This window comes from Trachurus japonicus, chromosome 4 (assembly GCF_045865225.1).
Source record: "Trachurus japonicus isolate A0001 chromosome 4, Traja_1.0".
Taxonomy (NCBI): Eukaryota; Metazoa; Chordata; class Actinopteri; order Carangiformes; family Carangidae; genus Trachurus; species Trachurus japonicus.
The window spans coordinates 18,391,303-18,410,219 of record NC_140910.1 but is presented as its reverse complement, the minus strand read 5'-3'; the positions used below and the strand labels follow the sequence as shown (position 1 = coordinate 18,410,219).

The following is an 18,917-nucleotide window of genomic DNA, read 5'->3' as shown; positions in this document are numbered from 1 at the left end:
ACTCTCTCTGCACTTACATTACATTGCCCATGTAACCTCCTATCACATGTCAGGTGCCAAATATCACACAAGCATTGCAGTTCTATTTGTAAGAAAACCCCATGCTGTGTTTTAACGCTGAACTTTTCCATATTGGAGACATACTGTATGTGTGAAAGCCAAAAACCTATTATACTTAGAGATGGGTGAAGCTCACAATGTTACAGACTCCATGTCTGGGTTGAAGTGTGAAAGAGAATCTGCCAGGATGAGTGTGTGGCCGTGGGAATGAGCTCTACACTTTGTCCATATGCCCTTGTTCTGACACATTATTATACTTTTTAAATACCAAGAGAATGTACTTCTAGTTTAACCACCACACACAGCCTGTGACTTTTTTTTTTATAACTCTGGCACTCGGAGGAGAAGGTGTGTTTCATGCAGGTGTCTGTCCAACCTGACTTGTTGCTTTACTGCACATTGCTATTCTAAGAATTTTAGTAACCTTATATTTTCTTGGCGGATTCCTGGGGAACAACAGATATAATGAAATGTATTTGCAGTTGTTACGATTTATACTGATAATATTCTCTATGGGAGTTTTTAAATATTTGGTTTGTAAAAGATTGCTGGGCTGTATCTATGCAAGTTTTCTTCATGCTCACCCTGACTTTTGTCCCTCAGATCCTCGACAACTGGAAATACCATAAACCCAAGGTGGCGTCTTATTGGCTAGTGAAGCTGGACTCAACCAAACAACGGAAGGTGAGTCCTTATGCGGTACATATGAGTTAATCTGGACTGTCCCGCTAGAGAACTAGAGGATGGTTTAGGATGGTGTCGGGCAGAATATATCTCCAAAGTTTCCATCTCTTGCACAGCTTCAAAACACATTCAGGGCCACCATGATATTTTGAAACTGTTTGAATCGGGACTGAAAGTCGCTGCTTCCTAAGTGTTAAAGATAACAACTCCAACACACAACAACAGGCAGCTCAGCAAAGAAAAAGAAAAAAGAGAGGTCATTTGAAATAGGAAAGTTGTTGCAGTCCACTGGTTTAAGGAGCAGCAGCAGGGAAAGGGCTGGTGGAGATGTGGCCTTTAACTACAGAGAAACATGTCCGCAGATAGCAAAGAGTTTGGGAAATCTGTTAACACAAGCAGTGTCTGCACTGGAACCACAGCTCCCTTTATATTAAGCAATATTTCAACCAACTACAGGTCTTCCTTGGACAAATGCCCATGGCAGGTGGAAAGGTGGGGTTTATACCGCAAAATGGCCAGAGGTATTTCTGTGAGCGAGTGTGTGCCAAAGCTTGGTTTAATTAATAACACTTTAATACCAATTAATAACAGTAAAGTTCCCCATCACTAGTGTCAAATGCAGTGCTTTATTTTAGGACATCTTAACTGTGAAACTCTTAAAAATGGGCTACATTTATTATTTGACACCTGTGTAAACTTACGTGTTCTGTCCTCACTCCCACACATTTTGTCTGTCTGTAGAGAACGGTCATTGTTAAAACCACCGGATATCACAAAATGTCACTTCTTGTACCTATTCCTTTGAGTGCTTTTTGAACAACTTTTAAAAACATAAAAAATAATGCCCAATTCAAAAGAAACATAGAAAGATGAAATAAATAAATAAATAAATAAGACATGCATAAAGATCATTACCATGTCAGACGGTGGTGGAGAGGTAGAGACACCAAATAGGATGTAAACAAAACAGAAGAGGGGACAAGACGTGAAATGGCATCCAGTAGATGTGTCAGTAATGATGTGATCTCTCAGCCACTGCTTTCTGCACAACTGTGCTCGGCTGTGTTGTGGGCTGTGGCGGCGCGAGCTGATGTTTTATTTGGAGTGGAGCAGCCTAATGAGCAGCAGGCAGAGGTCAGGAATGTAGCGCCCACCGCTCTGCCATCTGATTACCATACCAAAACATATCTGTGTGTGTGTTTACTCATCTATCAGTTTGTCTGAGTGTGTGTGCGTGTCTCGCTTGCCTCATATTGCTGTAGGGAAATCTCGCCTCTTCGCATCGCATCGCATCGCATCGCAAAGCACACACACACACACACAACGCACACACACAGTCGAGACGGGCACGTCAGTAATGAGGAGAGAGGAATCAAAGTCAAAAGAGCCACAGTGCTGCACTCTGAGCGGGGTGAAGAGAGGAAGAAAAAAGGGTGGAAGAGAGAGGAAGTGAGGTGGGGAGGGATGGGAAAACAAAGAAGGGAAGATGGAAGGATGGCGCAGGTGTTCTCAGACCGCCCAGGAACTTCTGGCACCTTCTCTCCAAGACTGACGTTGGTGCAGCAATTAGTCCTCTCCCAAAGTCTCCGCTGCTTGGCCCAGCACTTTTTGTCCTGCTTGACTAGCCTCTCTCTCACTCACACACACACACAAACATAGGCTGTACGTCTGTGCATGCTTAAACATGAATGTAGAGATGTACCTGCTCAAAATCTTGCCACATGTCTGTAAGGTCTCACTGAAGCATTTCACGCTTCTTGTTGTGTATGTATAGTCTGTTTGTGTGCCTGTACTGTATGTGTGTTTGCACATCTGTCTGCTTTTCCTCATAAATGCAAGCTTGCCTTCAGTTAAGTGTAAATCCTTTAGCCTTAGCTACTGCTGCTAATTTCAAAATGAAAAACACTGAGGGGAAATTCCAGTTGAAATTAATTCCAGCTCACATAAATCAATTAAAAATACTGTCACCTTTTGTCCCACAGCATTAATTTCCCTCATTATCACACGCTGGATTTAAAAACTCTCTCACTCTTTCTCACTTTTGTTTTCTGTATTACTTAGGTGTTGGACATTGTACGTACCAATGTCCGCTCTGCGCTGCAGCGGATCTGGAGGGAGCCTGACATAGACAGCCTCCACCTCTACCGGCTCTTCAACCGTGTCTTCAACCGGCTGCTCTGGAGTCATGGCCAGGGCCTGTGGAACTGCTTCTCCAACACTGGGTACGCCACTTTGTGCATGGCATGTTTTCATAGCTGTATTTGATCTGCCCATTTTCAAAGCTGCACACACCTGCCTATAATATGTCACATGGATTGGAAGACTGTCATTTTGGAAAGTTTAGACACGCCTTAGTTAGATTTTTACTGTAATTGATGAGCAAACAACAACCATTGAGTATCATTGAGCATCTCATATGTGCCCTGAATGTACTGGAGGTCCTGAAAACTAATATTTCAGCACAAACAAATGGCCACAGTGCACGGCCAATTACCACTCTATTCATTGCATACTGCCACTCTTCCATCTCCATAAGTACAAGTGCTCGCACCACTCAGTCTCCCCCGTGTCCTTAAGCCCAGTGTTCGTCAACCTACCGGTTTCAGTGACAGCTGGGACAATTTCCCATTTTTATTCAGTATGACTGGAGAAGCAATGCCAGCTGAATGACAGAGAATGAGTGACAGACCAACCAGACCCCGCTGCACTTTTCCTGAAAGCTCTCGGCGATGAAAGAAACATGTTAGTCTCTGGAGACAGGGTGCAAATTAAGGTCACAAATCTAGGCTGTTAATCAGGGCTTTTTCACAGGTGAGACTGAGCAAGAAAAAGAGAGGGGTGGGACGAGAGCAGGAAGAAGGTGAATGGTTCCTTTACTTTGGTTTGTTATCTGACACTTTCTAGTTTTCATGTGGTTTCTTTTTGATTTATTTACTTTTTCTTGCTTTTTTATCTGAGTGGCTTCCTAAAAGATGAGCCACTCCAGTGACAGCCCACTTGATCATGTCCCTATAGAAACCCGACAAGAAAACCGACAGACAAACACACACAAAAAAACTAGACCGTTTCCCCATCTGTGGTTCACATTGTCTTACTTAGACACATATTTTTCTTCCCTCAAAGGGACACACACACACACACACACACACACACACAGCAAGACATGCTCAGACCCATGAAGATGGTTCCCGTACATTTATTTCCTCAAAGACTTACATTAGCACCCTCAAACAAACCCACGCACGCAGCAACACACACATATGTATATATACACCCTGCTGGCGGCTTTATCGTCTGTGATAAAGGTGTGACCTTCTCTTGTCTCTGCCTCTCTATATTCTTTACAGTTCAGTTGTTCAGCGGCCGTGTTTCCCCTGACACAGAGGGCTCAGAGTCGCTGCCCACAGCTTTCCATTTTCCTCCTCCCTTCTTTCTTGGCAGTGGTAATTGAGGGAGAGTGAGGAAAGGGAGTGAGCTGGTGACATAGATGAGGGGAGGGAGAGAGGGGACAGTGAAAAAAAAAAAAAAAGCAGACAAGTGAGGGACCGAAAATGAGATATCATAAAAACAGTAGAAAAAACAAATAAAAGATTGGGTGTAGGGCCGGGAGGGATTAGCCTAGCTTAGCCTCAGCTACCCCCAGCATGCTGCACCCCGTGTAGCCTTTGTCTGATCACAGCCCGTCCTGGATGATTCAGCTAGCTCACTAGCCAATTGTCCGGCTCCTCCCTACAGCAGGGGCCACGGCCCCAACATGGATGAGCCCAACAGGGGGCCCCCGGTGTCACATGGCGACAGCGAATCGGTGCGCGTCAAAAAAAGCACACTCCAAATCCAAGTGCAGTGGCCCCCACCCCACGCTCGCCCTGCTCCTCTGTCTCTTGTTTGATATTTTATCTAAGGGACTTAACAACAATCAAACAGCCTAGCAGCTATTGTGGGCAATGAATTCAACAGGCTTTGAAAACGACTTAGAGGAAGAGAATGGAAACACACACAGTTCTGAACCCTTTCAGAGGAAGCACCCCCACCTCCCAAGGAGTGAAAGGGGGTAGACATCAAACGTACCCCCTAGGGTTGTGTGTCTCAGTTGTTGAGGCTCTCTCACAGTCAGGGGTATGTCCGGGGCTGTAAAGGGGGTTAACTGTACTTGGATTTGTTTCATCCTTCCTCTGCGTGTGTCTGTATGGCTTCCTGTACGTCTGCGTGTGTGGGAGTGTGTGCATGCAAATGTTTGTGCACACATCTACAGCTAAAGGCCACACACTAGACTAGACTGTATGTGACTGAACGTGGGCGTGCATTGTGTCTACAGTGTACTTGTCTATGCCGACGCCCGAATGGTTATGCTAATCCATAACTTCATAACTTTGACTCTGTGTGTGTCCGTGTGCTTGGCTTTGCCGTCTCTCTGCTCTCCAGTTCATCGTGGGAGACCATCTTCAGTAAGAGCAGCGAGGTGGTGTCACCCCAGGAGCTGCAGTGCTGCCGCCGGCTGGTCCAGCTGTGTCGAGACTGCCTTTTGGTCGTCTACAAGTTTGTCTCCGAGTCCCGCGGCTCTTTGACCGGACTCAGCCCCGAATGGGATGACACCAGGTGAGACAGACACCCAACTCTTTGATGTGTTCCCACTGAGTCCCTGTATTTTTTATTTTTTTTTAAAGATTCCTGCTGCAATAGAAAGTTCATTATACAGTAGGGTGGCTTGATCAGATTCAAGGATATGATGGGATTCAAGTAACAGGTCGGGCCCACGTTCAAACAGGACTCAGCCGGCGTCCTTGATGTCGAGCATTTGCTCTGCAAGAAGAATTGATCTGAATACTTAATGAGCAAATGCAAACTGTTGTTTAAAAATCCCAGTGAGTGCCGGTAGTGGAGTTTGGAAAGAAAAAATATCACGGTAAATCTTAAGACCTTCAGTGTAAGAGGAGTTTATTGTCATAGTTTACAGATTCAGTTAGTGCACCATATACAGTAAATGGTCAACATACTGTAGCATCAAAGGGCTCATGAAAATATGTGTGAAGGGCATTAAATTCCTCTGGGACACTGAACCTGTGAAAGATCAATCAGAAATATACCAGTAGGAATGTTTACAGGACCTTCAGTGATCACCTCTGATTGATATTTAGGTTCAGATGTGATCAATGCTGAAGATGTTAAAGTAGTGCGAACTACAGAGATGCATACTAATGAACTTTGCTAAAACCCCCTTTAGCACACGGAAAAAAAAACTAAATAGAGTAAATATACGAGTAAGCACACTTTCACATACAGACATGGCAACTTTGATTTTGAAATTTCAACAGCTATCATCATTAAACCTCTGAGGAAACATCACCCCCGCCCCCCTCTCTCTCTCTCCTCCTCGGAGCCTTAAAGCAATCATCTTCATCACATAACCCCAATAAAACAAACAAACACAAAATCAGCCTCGTACTATTCTTAAGGTTAATCCCTGCAGGAGACGAGCAGCTCAGGTTTGCAGAGAGTGAACTTTTAAAGCACATATGCTTTGGGCTGGCAGACAGGGAGGGAGGAGGGTGAGTAGAAGGAGAGAGGGAGTGTGCTGTTAACAGGAAATAATGGCCCACAGATTAGCGTTCAGGTTAGCCCGGGGCCCCCCGAGGCCTGCTTAATTCAATTAGAGCCCAGATGAGCCTGTGCAGCAAATGACCTTACGCGAGAGAGAGCTCCTTTTTTCCTGGGGCCTCGCTTTACATGATTCATAACTCTTGCGCATATTTTAACAGGCTATCACTTTGCACCTAGAGTATGAAAAAAAACCTCAGCTGCTCCAAAAGAGAAAAAAAAAAAACTGTGTCAGGTTTGTGTGGAGTTGCAGAGCTTCTTATGTTTTGACTTGTTGCCATGGATTATTTTATCAGCAGCCCATTTGTTTTAAGGATAGATTCAAGAATAGAAATGTCAAGATATAACTGTATTTGGGTTTAGTAACACAAGCATGCACGAAATAATATACACTGGTGTATCCATATTTTTGCAGTAGGTATCTTTGATGGTCCATTTAAGCATGCGTTGGTCTGTCTCTCCTTATTTCTTCTGTTCTATATATGTTTGTGTAAAAAAGCTTACCATTTGCTGCTGGACCAGCCTCTACCCATGGCCCTACCCCTGCTGCTGTTGCTGCCGCTTCTTCTTCCTCCTCTTCCTCCGTCTCTTCGCCCCTCGACGCAGGTCTCTGCTTGGTTTAGTTCCGCTAAACCCCCCCCCCCCCCTTCCCTTCATCTTCCAGCACTGTCCACTGCTTTCTGCTGCTCCTACCACCACACAACTGTAACAAAGACCTGGCCCCACCTGCCCAACGATGGTTGCATTGGCTGCTTAACCAACAGTCTAGCATGATGGCCTCCTCTCCTTTCCCTCCCTAACATTCAAATAAGTGATATCTGAATTGAGCATGGTCTATATTTCAAAAAATTATCAGACCACTCGTAGCCCAAAACCGTAAACATCGTATTTCAAAAGGAAGGAGATGGGAGAAGGAAACGTATTAAGACTGTTTGGAGCACTGCTTGTCAACACCGCAACCATCCAGCTTGCTGTACATCACCAGCCAATCACCCCTCTGCCACATGCTAAACTATGCTTTTCACCCAATGCTTTTATCAAGAGCGTCTTACCCTGAGTGCATTTTCAGAACGAATGGCCTCAGTGGGAACCGAGCGCCTCATCTGCACCACATCAGTGCCATGATCGGCCTAAACGCCGCTCTCTTCTTGTCACAAGAAGACAGAAAATGGCTCGGCTTGCACCTTGTAGTTTGCAGTTTCACACCACCGGCGGTTCACATCTCTCCATCAGGCATGCAGGGGGGGAAAGTTGCAAACCCACCGCCACTTCAGATTGCCGAGAAGCAATTAGGATTATTTTCTCATTGACGCATAAGCTTTATATGAGAGGGTAAACTGTGTGTGTATGAGAGTGTGCGCGTGCATGCACATGTCATGTGACTGTTGCACAACAATCATCCGTCTCTCTTCAGAGACTAAGGTCCTGAGCTGTGTTCACATCGAACTGGAATGAAAATTAAAAGGATGAGTTGACTTTCTTTCTTTTTTTAAAGTGAAACAGTTTTTCATTTGTTAACTGTCAAAATAAGGAGGGACACTTGCAGCAAAAGCACTTCACTTTAAAAAGAAACAACTCCAACTACTGATTTCTATTAGCTTCAGCATACTGTATAATGAAATGTATATACTGTATGGGCATGTGAGTATTTTAATGGGCATGTGAGTATTGTAATAAGACAGACTGCCCCTATCCTCCTAACAAAACATTAAATACAATTTTATCATATAGAATTTAATTTAAAAAATAAGGTTTACTCTAGTAAATCAAGATTATAACTTGACAGAATTAAACTGAATGGCAGATAACAACACTGACTACTGAATCTTTTAAGATGAGTTCTTTGAAGCTGAAGATGAAAATGTGAAATATAAAATCTACCAGCCAAGAACAAGTAGCGCCTGTGTACCACGTATGAATATTTTTCAGAAGCTTTGATGGACAGATATTTTCCAGAAAATGACAAGGAGGTTGAGCAATTTTAAAATTTCACAGTTTCCACTCAGCCCTTGTGTATAATCACGTTCAACTGCAAAAGCTTGTTTGGATGGAAGCCCGGTTTTGGCAGACCCCTGTGGTCTGACTACTTCAACCATCTCTCACATTGAAATTGTAGATCATATATGCTGGAATCCAACATCTACACACAGTATCTTGTGCATGTACTGTACACACACACACACACACATATAAGATACTCTGGCGCAGCCTCTCTTGGCAGCCTGTGGCACACGTCAAAGTGGGACTGTTAGAGGAGGTCTCCGGGGTCTCCATTGTTGACCACACCTGCCCGCTCTTGTTCAAGCATCCTTCCAGTGTAAAGTGGCCTGATCAGGTGTGTCAACAGCCTCATGGGTCTTAGAAAAGTCCTTCAGTCTGTGTGGGCAGATGAGAGGAAGTCGCCAAATAGCTCCGCTAATGACTTTCTTGTTAAAGCCTGGAATTACTGTCACTACCCAAAGACAATTTCCCCATGATGACAAAAGTTTCAGATTTTATTAACTTTCATCTGTCTGAAAAGTGTGGCAGTAATTAGGGTTAATTGGGGTGTTGAGCTGAATGTGGGCTGCAGATAACCTTCAAGCCTCTTTGTACCTCTTGGTTTATGATTGCGTCAGCTATCATGGCAGTCTTTCCCCTCCGTCCTTACTTGTGCTATTTTGTTTTGTCTGGCCTCCTCCTAACTCGCTGTGGCAGTTGCATCTCGATGGAGGACTTAGGAGTGGTGTGGACGGCCTGTCAGTACGAACAGTGGTAGATTGTAGCTTTGCATGTAAGCAGGAGAATATCCTTCTGTCTCCCTGTCAACTGATGGATTCAAGCAGAGCACAAGTGCATGAAGAAGCCTCCCTCTGGCTTTCAGGCAGGCACGTTGTTGCCAAGACCGTCTTTATGATCAAAAGGAGGACGAACCTGGAAGATGCAGAATGAGGCTCCAATTAAATATAGCCTGCAGAGACAGCGGCCGCACGGACGTGAGAAGCCCCCACACCCCACTCCTCGCCACTACTACTACCACCGTGATTCTTTCTACCAGCAGAATATTCTCAAAGTGAATAACAGAGGAGCCCTGAAGAACACACACTCGGCCCCCAATGAATGTTCAATATTTGATTTTCTTTCTCTCTTTTTTTCTTTTTTTTTTGACTGCTATTTCCACGCCTGGGCTCTGGGTTTTCTGAGAAAATCTCATGGAAATGGAGGAGAAATCACACCGCAAATCCATGAACAGGATCCCAATGGATCTACAGTGAATCTCATAGCGAAGGGAGATGGAATATAAGGTGTCGAGTGAGGAGAATATAAAACATGAGAAGTAAAGCAGAAATGAATCAGAGGGTGACAGAAAATCATGGTATGAAATCACTAAATGTCACTTCTAAAACAGCTACCTAACAGAAACAAAATGTGAAAGGCTGGAAGCAGAGCACATCCCACACCCTCCTCTCCAGGGTCTGAGTGGAGGAATTTAAGAGAAAGCGCTGGACTGAGCCCTCGTTCCCCGAGTCCAGACACAGTCGAAGCAGATGCGCTGGAGGGATACCTTCGGCCCACTTGAAGCCGTTTCAAGGACACTCGTTGGACTGAATTAAGTTAATTTGAATCTTCCTCAACTCTCCTGGGTTTGGGACTGCGCTGAAGTGGACGCCCTCAGCGACACTTTTTTTTTTTTCTCCTGCCCCTTTCCAGTCGACTTTAGAAGAAACCGCTCAACTAATTTGTCCAAGAGCTATTCTACAAAGAAAGAGAGCTGTCAGAGAAAAAGTGTGTTATCTGTGCACCAGCTTTAAAGAAGATATTATTTCCTCACTCTGTAATCCTCTGCCCCAGTGGCTCTCTTTTGATTAGATTGTCACGTCTTAAACGCCTCCGCAGGGAGTATTTCTTTTGACCACTGAACTTGTTTAACTAAACGAGTATTAGATGTAGTTTTTATTAGCTAAAGATCCTCGCTGCGGATGTGGCATTAAGGTCACGTAATGTATTATATCACAAAATGACAAAGTGCGTTGCAAAACCGCATGAGTGTAAGTTATTCTTCCAACTGATCAGTGTGGAAGAATTCAACCTAACTCCTGTCTCATTGTCTTCTGAACGATACCCCCCAACATTTGCATAACCTCCAGTTAACTTTGTCCAGGATTTGATCATCTCATCTGACATTGCTCTTACAAACCATATCTGACTCATTTCCAGTAACTAAAGGAAGATGGGAGCAGGGCTCAGCCCCTCCTGACTCTATCTCAACCTGACGCTGGTCTCATTCTCAGGTACTGGAACGCTGTTAGCAGGAGCTGCCTCACTGCTCTGTCTCGGTGGAAGGTGTCATAGAAAAGTCTTAGAAAGGTTCTGACGTCAATGCCGCGGAATGATAGGTGAGGACTTTCTGTTCATGATACCAAAACTTTAATGGTCAAAGTTAAAGATTCAGTTCAGAAAAAAAAAAAGATTTACTTTTCTCAGTATGAGGTCCATAATTTATGACTCTATGAGAAGATACATAAATATTGCACATGACCTAATTAAACAGGACAGTAACGAAAAGCACTGTGTGTATGGGATTTTAGATTTGGCATATTACACAATAAGAGCTGCATCGACTAATCGTCAGAAACTAAACTGCAGATTATTGTGATAAACAAATAATTCTGTAATGCCTAAAGCATCAGTGAGAAACATTTGTCATGTCCGGCTTTTCAAATACAGGATGAGATTTTGATGCTTTTTTCTTTTTGTCCCACATGACAGTAAATTCAGTATATTTGGGTTTTGGACTGACAAAGCAAGACATTTAAAAAATGCCACCTTGAATGATAATAGGCTTTTGTTCTGATTTATGAACATAAATTAATCAGTTGAATTATGATTGATAATGATTAATCAATTGTGAAAATGATTTAGTTGTAGCCCAACACAAAGTACACCTGGTGATATGGATCTCACAATTTAAGCCTCCAATTTACATTTCTTTCCTCATTTTCAAGGGGAAGGTGATGTCGTAATGTCTTCAAATCATCAGCCCTTTAATAAAAATTGAAATGTGCAAATGAAGATGGACGTAAGTGGTAGAATCAATATATGAAAAGTGGATGATATTTGGTCTCGGTCCCAAGCACTAATGTGTCCTGACCTCTAAATTATGACCTTTGCATATCTAATCCTCTCATTATGTTCATCCTTTCCCCTAATCCCTCCGTCCCTCGCTCTTGTCCGTCTGTCCAGGTATCTGCTGCCAGTGACCTCCCAGTTCATCATGAAGTGGCCTTCGTCCAGCTTTGGCCGCATCTCCTCGGCCATGCCACGCTCCCGCAGCCTTTTTGCCGCCAGGATGGGCCACTTCTGAGGTCACCGTGGCAACCCTGGCTTCTGACACCTCGCCTTTTGACCTCAGCTCCCCCCCCCTCCCCCCCTGACTCTTACCCAGCCAAACTCCAATCTCAGCAATCCCGGTATGGAACTGAATTTTTTTTTTTTGGGGGGGGGGGGCAGCTCAGCTCTGGACACAGGATGGAGCTGCACCCTCGGCCAAATCCACTCGTGGAAGATCAACAAAGGAAGGCCGGATGACTTGGGATTGTTAAAGGGGCCACGTTCAGTTTAGTTTAGTTCGGCCCTGCTCAGACCAGCAGACCACCCGAACCGGGACCCCCCCCCCTTTAGCCCCAGTAAGACCAGACGACGGGTTCATCCTCTCTCTCATTGTAATTGCTGTATTATACCTACTCACTGTACAGTTACAAGTCATGGTACTGTAAAAGGAAAGAATAACAATTACTAAACAATGCAAGGATTATTTATTTATGTACTTATTTATTTTGTAAGGTATTCCATGAATGCAGTGAATGCTGATGCAAAAATGCAGATATGGAATGATATCAATAAAGCTATCCCTTGTTTGAGAAAGTGGATGTAAAAAAGAAAAACAAAAAGCTTATTTTTGCTGGCTGTAATCAGTCATTTTTATTTATGTATTTTACATTTAATTTATTTCATAACTTATACCAGATGCTTTATGTTTCTAAATGTTTTAACTGTCACTTTTACGTTCTAGTTTTTTTCAGGTTCAACAGCAGAGAGGAGGTGCCCAGAGAACTCAAAATGTTTTAACTTTTGAATGCTAATGCTTCATGTTATACCTGTGTGATATTAAGTGCAACACTATTATTAAGCAACACAATGTTTAGAATGTCAATGTAGTAAAGCCAAGACTCTTTGCCTCTTAGAGAACGAGCTGACTTTGATGCCACAGGAGCCAAACCCGAGCCTCCCAGAGCACCCAGTTCCTAATATATGCACTTTGCAGATTGTCACAGAAAGAGAAAAGTGGGTGCACAATATAGTAGTGTTTGCATGCCTAGATTTTAGTCCCTTTCCCAGATGTAGTGGTTAGACAGAGGAGCTGCGTTTGGAATAATACTTGAAGTTCTGTGTTGTCATTAATTATTGTGTCTTTGTAACGGCTGCTCTCAGAAGAAGAAGACACTTCACTTTTCAATTTGTTTTCTCGAGCCCGGATGTGTTGAGGATAATAGGGATGTGTTGCGTCGCTTAGAGATTGTGCAGCACGATGAATGTTTGGCTGGGACGAGCGGCTGCAGCCTTTTTTCCCACTGCACCGTAGGTTCAAGTGCCAGGGAATTACTGGATGTGCCAATTATCAGCGCATCTACTTCATGTGTTCAGTTGGCTTTTATTTAAGGTCAGTTTGTCATGAAACTACTGTTAAGACCTCAGTTAAATACAGTATTTAATGTCAGTAGGGAGAAACGCAGTGTTGTATGTTTAGTAGTTTACTTGGCTCTGTGTACTACCACGTCAGACGATACATTGACTAAACTTTTAAAGAAGGTAGTTTGTCAACAGACTGTACAGTAAAGTACAGTGTCCATTTTATAACATCAGTTTTGACTAATAAGTGTAGCAGCAATGCTGTGCTAAATCTGCTCTCTTTGAATTTCCCCACACTGAACATCAATTCACAATGCCAAATATTTTTTATTTTGCCTGATTTTATTTGTGTTATTTAAGAGTAGTACTTTTTCATCCGAGGTATGAGATTTTTAATTTTACATAGCAATAAAAATGTTTAAACAAACACACAATGTTTTCTTGTTGTTTGTTTTTAGAAATCAGTTGTTCCTTGTCTGTTTTCTTTTCTTTCTTTTGCACAGCAAACTGTTTTTAAATTGACAATTTTGTTGTAATTTGTTCTCTGTTTACCTTCTGACGACACAATGACTGCCTTGATATTGAGTGAAAAACAAATACAAAAATACAGGGACAGAGGAAAAAGGATACATGAAGCAGAGGGCCAGACAAAACACAACTACAGCTTAAGTTAAGTTTGCCTGTGTTTTGTTGCGGTACTTGAAAAGCAAAAATACAACGTGCAACAAAACTCCGCAAGTGGAACTGAACCAAACACTCTTGATATTTTTGCCTGAACCACTCAGAGAAAAACTACGCGATTTTATGATTATAAGAAGAATTGTATTGAAGAAATGATTAAATATGGTATAAAATGGGCAGAACAGAACATTTTTTGGTTGATTACGACTACAGTGATTTCCAGGTGTTCTCATTTCTCTCTGCAGAAATGCCAGACAGTGATTATAATTCATCATGTTGCTGTTTGAATGGGAACCTCAATCTCTGGTAGAATCACAGTTAATTACGTGAGGCATAACAAGTGGCGTTAGGAGCTGTGAAACTAATAAAATCAATCACAATTGTAAACATTCAGTGCTAATGCGTTCTAAAACTTCCTGTCCACCTGATATCCATTACTTGAGCGGCTCTAATGCTATCTGGGTCAACCTCGGAGTGATATCGCATTTCACAGCAGAGGCCCCTGTGGACAGGTGAAACTCCTGACCTGTCACTCGCCTCAGAAATGAGAGTGCGTCCCCAGCAGCCCCGTCTTGTTCCATCTTGACCCGAAAGGCACCCTGCACTGATGTGTGTATATACGCACAACAAGAACAGAGGCGGTTTTTATTTAGACGCTGGCTGCGTTCGGGGTCCTCGTGACCCCTCCACCCTCCTCTCTGTCAGCAGAAGAGGTGCAGGCCGTGACCTTGAGGCTCTCCGGCCTTCGCCTTTGGACCGTGGCCCCTGCAAACCAGACGAAAGCGGCGGCGGAAGGCTGACAGTCTGGCGCTGCGACCTCGGCACTCTGTCCAAAAATATCTCCCCCGGCAACAGGGCTGCGCTGTTATGTCCTGACCTTTCCAATTGTCACTCCCCTCTCGCCCGCCATCCCACCGATTGCTTTCTCTCTACCTGTACGTGATCCAGGCAGCTCTGCAGCCAGTGTCCAGCCTTTTTTTCCCCCCCTCTTCTTTAACCAACACCCAGATGACCCAGTTTCATGGCCCTAAGCCGACCCTCTCTGGCTTGGAGAGTAAAAAAAAAAAAAAAAACCCAACTGGGAGCTGTGTGAAAGGTGGTTGGTTCAGATGAGATAAGGAAGCACACACACACACACCTACACACTTGGTCTTGTGCAAAACACAGATGGCCAAGCTTCAAAAATCAGCTTTTTTTTTTCACATAATCCACTATTTCAAATGACACGGAGGGAAAAGAGCAGTGCGATTTGTTCTGTAATTATGACTGCCTGAGTGAGGTGTCCAGAGGCACGGCTGCCCTCCTTTTCCTTTCAGCTGAAGCTTTAATAGAGGAGTCTGTAGTGGTTTGTGTGCTTTCAAATGACAAAAGTGACCTTTCTTATCAGACAAATATTGCCCGTGTACAGCCTGCATGCGTATGAAAAGGTATGTGTGTGTGTGTGTGTGTGTGTGTGTGTGTGTGTGTGTGTGTGGATTATGTATCTCTCCTACCCACTGTGTGTGTAATGGCGGCACGGACCGCGCTGTATGTGTGTGTAGCATGCTCACATATGTTCACCGCTGTGTTTTATTAGTTTTTCGGGCCTCACACCTGCGTCTGCCGTCCTGACATTCGTGTGTTTGTGTGTTTTATGTGTATTCTCCGAGGGGACACAGTCAATGACACCCGCTGCAAAACATTATCTGTGGTGCCTCATTTACACCATGTTTGGTCTCAGCAGGGGTCCTGCCTGTAACTGACACATAAACCAACAGATAAACACCGAGGCGCCTGGCTGGTCTTCAGTCAGCTTGTCCCAGTGGCTCAGGTTATTTACTGTACATGTGTCTCTGTTCTCTGTGCGACACATCTGCCGCTTCTGAGCAAAGTTTTCATTGATACATAAAATTTTTTACATGCGGTGTAAAACGCTTCGAGTACACATCGCCATGCACAGTGGCCATATTTGATTTGAATTATACTCGTAGGACGGTGCAAGGTTTCCTCGCTACTCGCCTTGACTTTTTCCACGTTCCAAGCCGAGCTCTGATTTATCGCCAGCAAGTGATGCGGCGTATGATGTGATCAATCAATGAGCGTGGCCTGCTGAGCTGTGTCACACCGATCCTGACACATCCCATCACTGTAGTTACTAAATGATGGACTGAACAGTCAGTATACATACATACCTTTAAAATTTGACATTAAGTTTAGTATACATGATAAAAGTGTCAAGATCCACTACAGCGCACTGTGGTGATGTTGCTGTGGTGCAGAGCTTTAGAGTACTTTTCTTCAGTGCTGTTTCTTTTCGTGTTGAGCTGAGCCACGAGCTGCTCAGAGCTACGGACGCTAGTGGGATTTCTTGGTTTCCCTCATCAAACTCATCAAATACACAATCCAACAACTCCAAAACGCTCTGGTGGACAAGTTGTGACCTGTACAATCACCACGCTATGGGATAATAACGTAACGTTACGAGACGGAGTTGGTTTAGAGGTAAATGCAGAGACTGCTTGCTGAAAAACTGTCCCTGAAGGCAACACGCAGCAGCGGTTTTGCATGAATTTCCCTCTAAAACAACTCTGACTCGTAACATTACGTTATTATCTCATAGCGTGGTGAATGTGCAGGTCACAACTTGTCCACCAGAGCGTTGTGGAGTTGTTGGATTGTGTATTTGATGAGTTCGATGAGGGAAAGCAAAAAATCCCATGAGCCTTCGTAGCGTAGCTCTGAACAGCTCGCGGCTCTGCTCCGCCGTTCTAAAAATAGCTTGCACCGACAATTAAAGGTAACGAACCTACTGCTATGACTATAGGGATTATGGCAATGGGCCAATTTGCTCTTTAACTGTTTCAACTGACTTTGGGTGCACATGATGGTGTAGTTTAAACAGGTTTCGGAGCGACTGTGTCCGACTGCTCACAACCAAACAGAATTAGCAGTAAAATTACAAAACAGGTTAATACAGGTTAATCAATATTTCATTTATTGAATGCAACCATAACTTTGACCTTGCTGTCAAATGCTTGCCTCTCACTGCTTTCTTTTCAAATAGTCATGTTTAGAGTTTAAGGACTCAGCTGATTTAATGTGGTCGTTGATTGACATGGAATTCATTCTCCAACTTAATAAAAAGCTTTGAATTTTAAAATTTTTTTTATTTTGGTGTAATTGAAGCTGAGTATGTTTGTTTTTTTAGAAAACATGTCTGAATGTAACATGTCACAGTCAAAATATTTAATCAATAATAAAAATGTTTTTTTTGTCAAAGTCTTGTTGAATTTGTCTTTTTAGATTTGTTTTTCTACTTTTTGTTTTGGTTGAAGTCAAAGGTACAAATATTAGAATTACAAAACATTTCATGGTCAAAAAAGGTGAATGAAACATTTTAGTGTTGAGATCTCGACCTAAAGCTCACCTCAACTGTGGTAACAGCACTGATCCCACTGACTTAAGTTTGTGCACGCACGCACACACACACACACACACACACACACAGAATAGAACTGATTCAAGGTGATTCATGTTTATTTATCAAGAGGTCACCGGGTATTTCTTTCTTCAACAAGCACAAAAGGCAACATAAATCAACCAACTAATGTGGACACGTTGCATCTTGTGTAATGGAAGAGGATAATCTTTCATTATTTTTGTTTCATGGCCAAATACACATGCGTACAAGCACGCCACTACAACAATCATTGTGCATCAGTCTCCCTACCCTTGGTTTGCCCTGTTTGAATTTTAATGGTAAGCTGGCGTTGGCCTGGCGAGCGTGTGTGAGTGTGAGTGTGAGTCCTGCACAGTGTTTTCTCCTTTGATCCACCCATCAGCTATCTTGCTTTTTTCTTTTGCTCTATTTATCAGGGGAAGGATTGTGCTGAGCATGCATGCTTTTCCAGCTCTGCGTTCTCACACATTCACATATCACCCACCACCACGCTCCGGCGAGCTGCGCAGTGACCAGTGGCCGCTGTTGGCCGTAGAGTGGTCACGTGACATCTCATAGTTGCAGCGAGTTACTTTGTTCACCTTCACTGTCGGATTTCCACACACACACACACACACTCTCCCTCTCTCTCAAACATATCAATTCAAAGCAGTGGCCTTCTGCATGTAAACCCACTCCGCTAACCTTTATGAACCCGTCGACCCCGGCTGGAGCTAGTGCTTGGGCGAGCCGCTGAAATCAAACTGCACTGCACCACTTCCCAAATGTTAACCTTGGGTTTCAGCACTCAAGGAGTCTACTGTACTTTGTTCCAGCCACAGGGGGTTATAGATGAGCACAGTTCTGCATATGGCCATCATTCACAGCCCCGGGCTCCCCCTGAGTGTGTGTCTTGAGTGTGTGTAACAAATGGAGCCGAGCAGTAAAGGTATTAATGTGACGGAACGCGCCCTGTGGTGGAAGTACAGCAGGAAGTCACTTTCTCTCCCATCTGGCGCCCTAACAAGATGGAGAGAGGCAGGCAGGTGTGAGCGCTGGTCCGCACCTCCACTGGCTGGATTAGCACTTCTGATGGGAGAGAAGAGAGGAGGACGATCCTCGGCGTCGGCTGTCATTCTCTCTCCTCTCCTTTTTCCCCCCCCACCGCCGTCTCTCCATCTCCTCCCCTCGTACATCTCTTCGCCTTCCTCTGTGATCATTGCTCTCTGCCCCTCACTCTGCAGCGAGTGTGAGAGGGGAGACTCAAAATGAGAATAAATGAGGTGTGTGTGTGTGTGGGGAGGGGGGGGGGGAGGCATGTGGGCAGTGTGGCTGTGTTTTGCATGCGTGTGTGTGTGTGTGTAGATGTGCATGGATGTACCTGCCTTACTACGGTAGTGTGTTCAGATCTCTTCCTCTGCTGCAGTGTCTAGCTGTGGAGCCAAAAGACCGTCCGGGGACTCTTCATCCACTTGCTGCTGAGCGCCCCAGGGGATGGATTGAGCCTTGCAGGCTGGAATATTATCAATACAGCCCCTCCAGGCAGCCTGGGAGACAGGAGACACAGCCACTGACTCACTCTGCCTATTAGTCTACTGCTGAGCGTCGGCGTTAGGGGGAACAGCTGGTTTGACTGGGGGCTCTGCCAACCAGGCCTCATCCTCACCTACTCAAAGTCTTTCTCAGTGTCTCGTTTCACAACTGTTTGTTTCCCGCTTCCTCAGCCCTCCGTTATCAATCTACGGTCCCCTCCCCTGTTCTCTCACAGATCTCTCCATAATCTCGACACCGTTACTTCCCTCTGTTCTCG

General features: G+C 44.2%; 1 protein-coding gene across 5 annotated transcripts in view; it reads left to right on the top strand.

Moving 5' to 3' along the window:
• ttll7 (tubulin tyrosine ligase-like family, member 7) overlaps positions 1 to 12,269 on the top strand; it is a 67,475-nt gene extending 55,206 nt beyond the window's left edge. For 2 of the 5 annotated variants that reach the window (XM_085774452.1, XM_085774451.1), the window contains exons 18-23: positions 664 to 744; positions 2,806 to 2,966; positions 5,167 to 5,340; positions 6,839 to 6,945; positions 10,611 to 10,715; positions 11,563 to 12,269. In XM_085774452.1, the coding sequence (XP_085630578.1) occupies positions 664 to 744; positions 2,806 to 2,966; positions 5,167 to 5,340; positions 6,839 to 6,945; positions 10,611 to 10,693 (606 nt within the window). In that variant the 3' untranslated portion in view covers positions 10,694 to 10,715; positions 11,563 to 12,269. The remainder of the gene's footprint in view (positions 1 to 663; positions 745 to 2,805; positions 2,967 to 5,166; positions 5,341 to 6,838; positions 6,946 to 10,610; positions 10,716 to 11,562) is intronic. The other 3 variants (XM_085774454.1, XM_085774453.1, XM_085774456.1) reach the window with 2 other exon arrangements.
• The last annotated feature ends 6,648 nt before the right edge of the window (positions 12,270 to 18,917 follow it).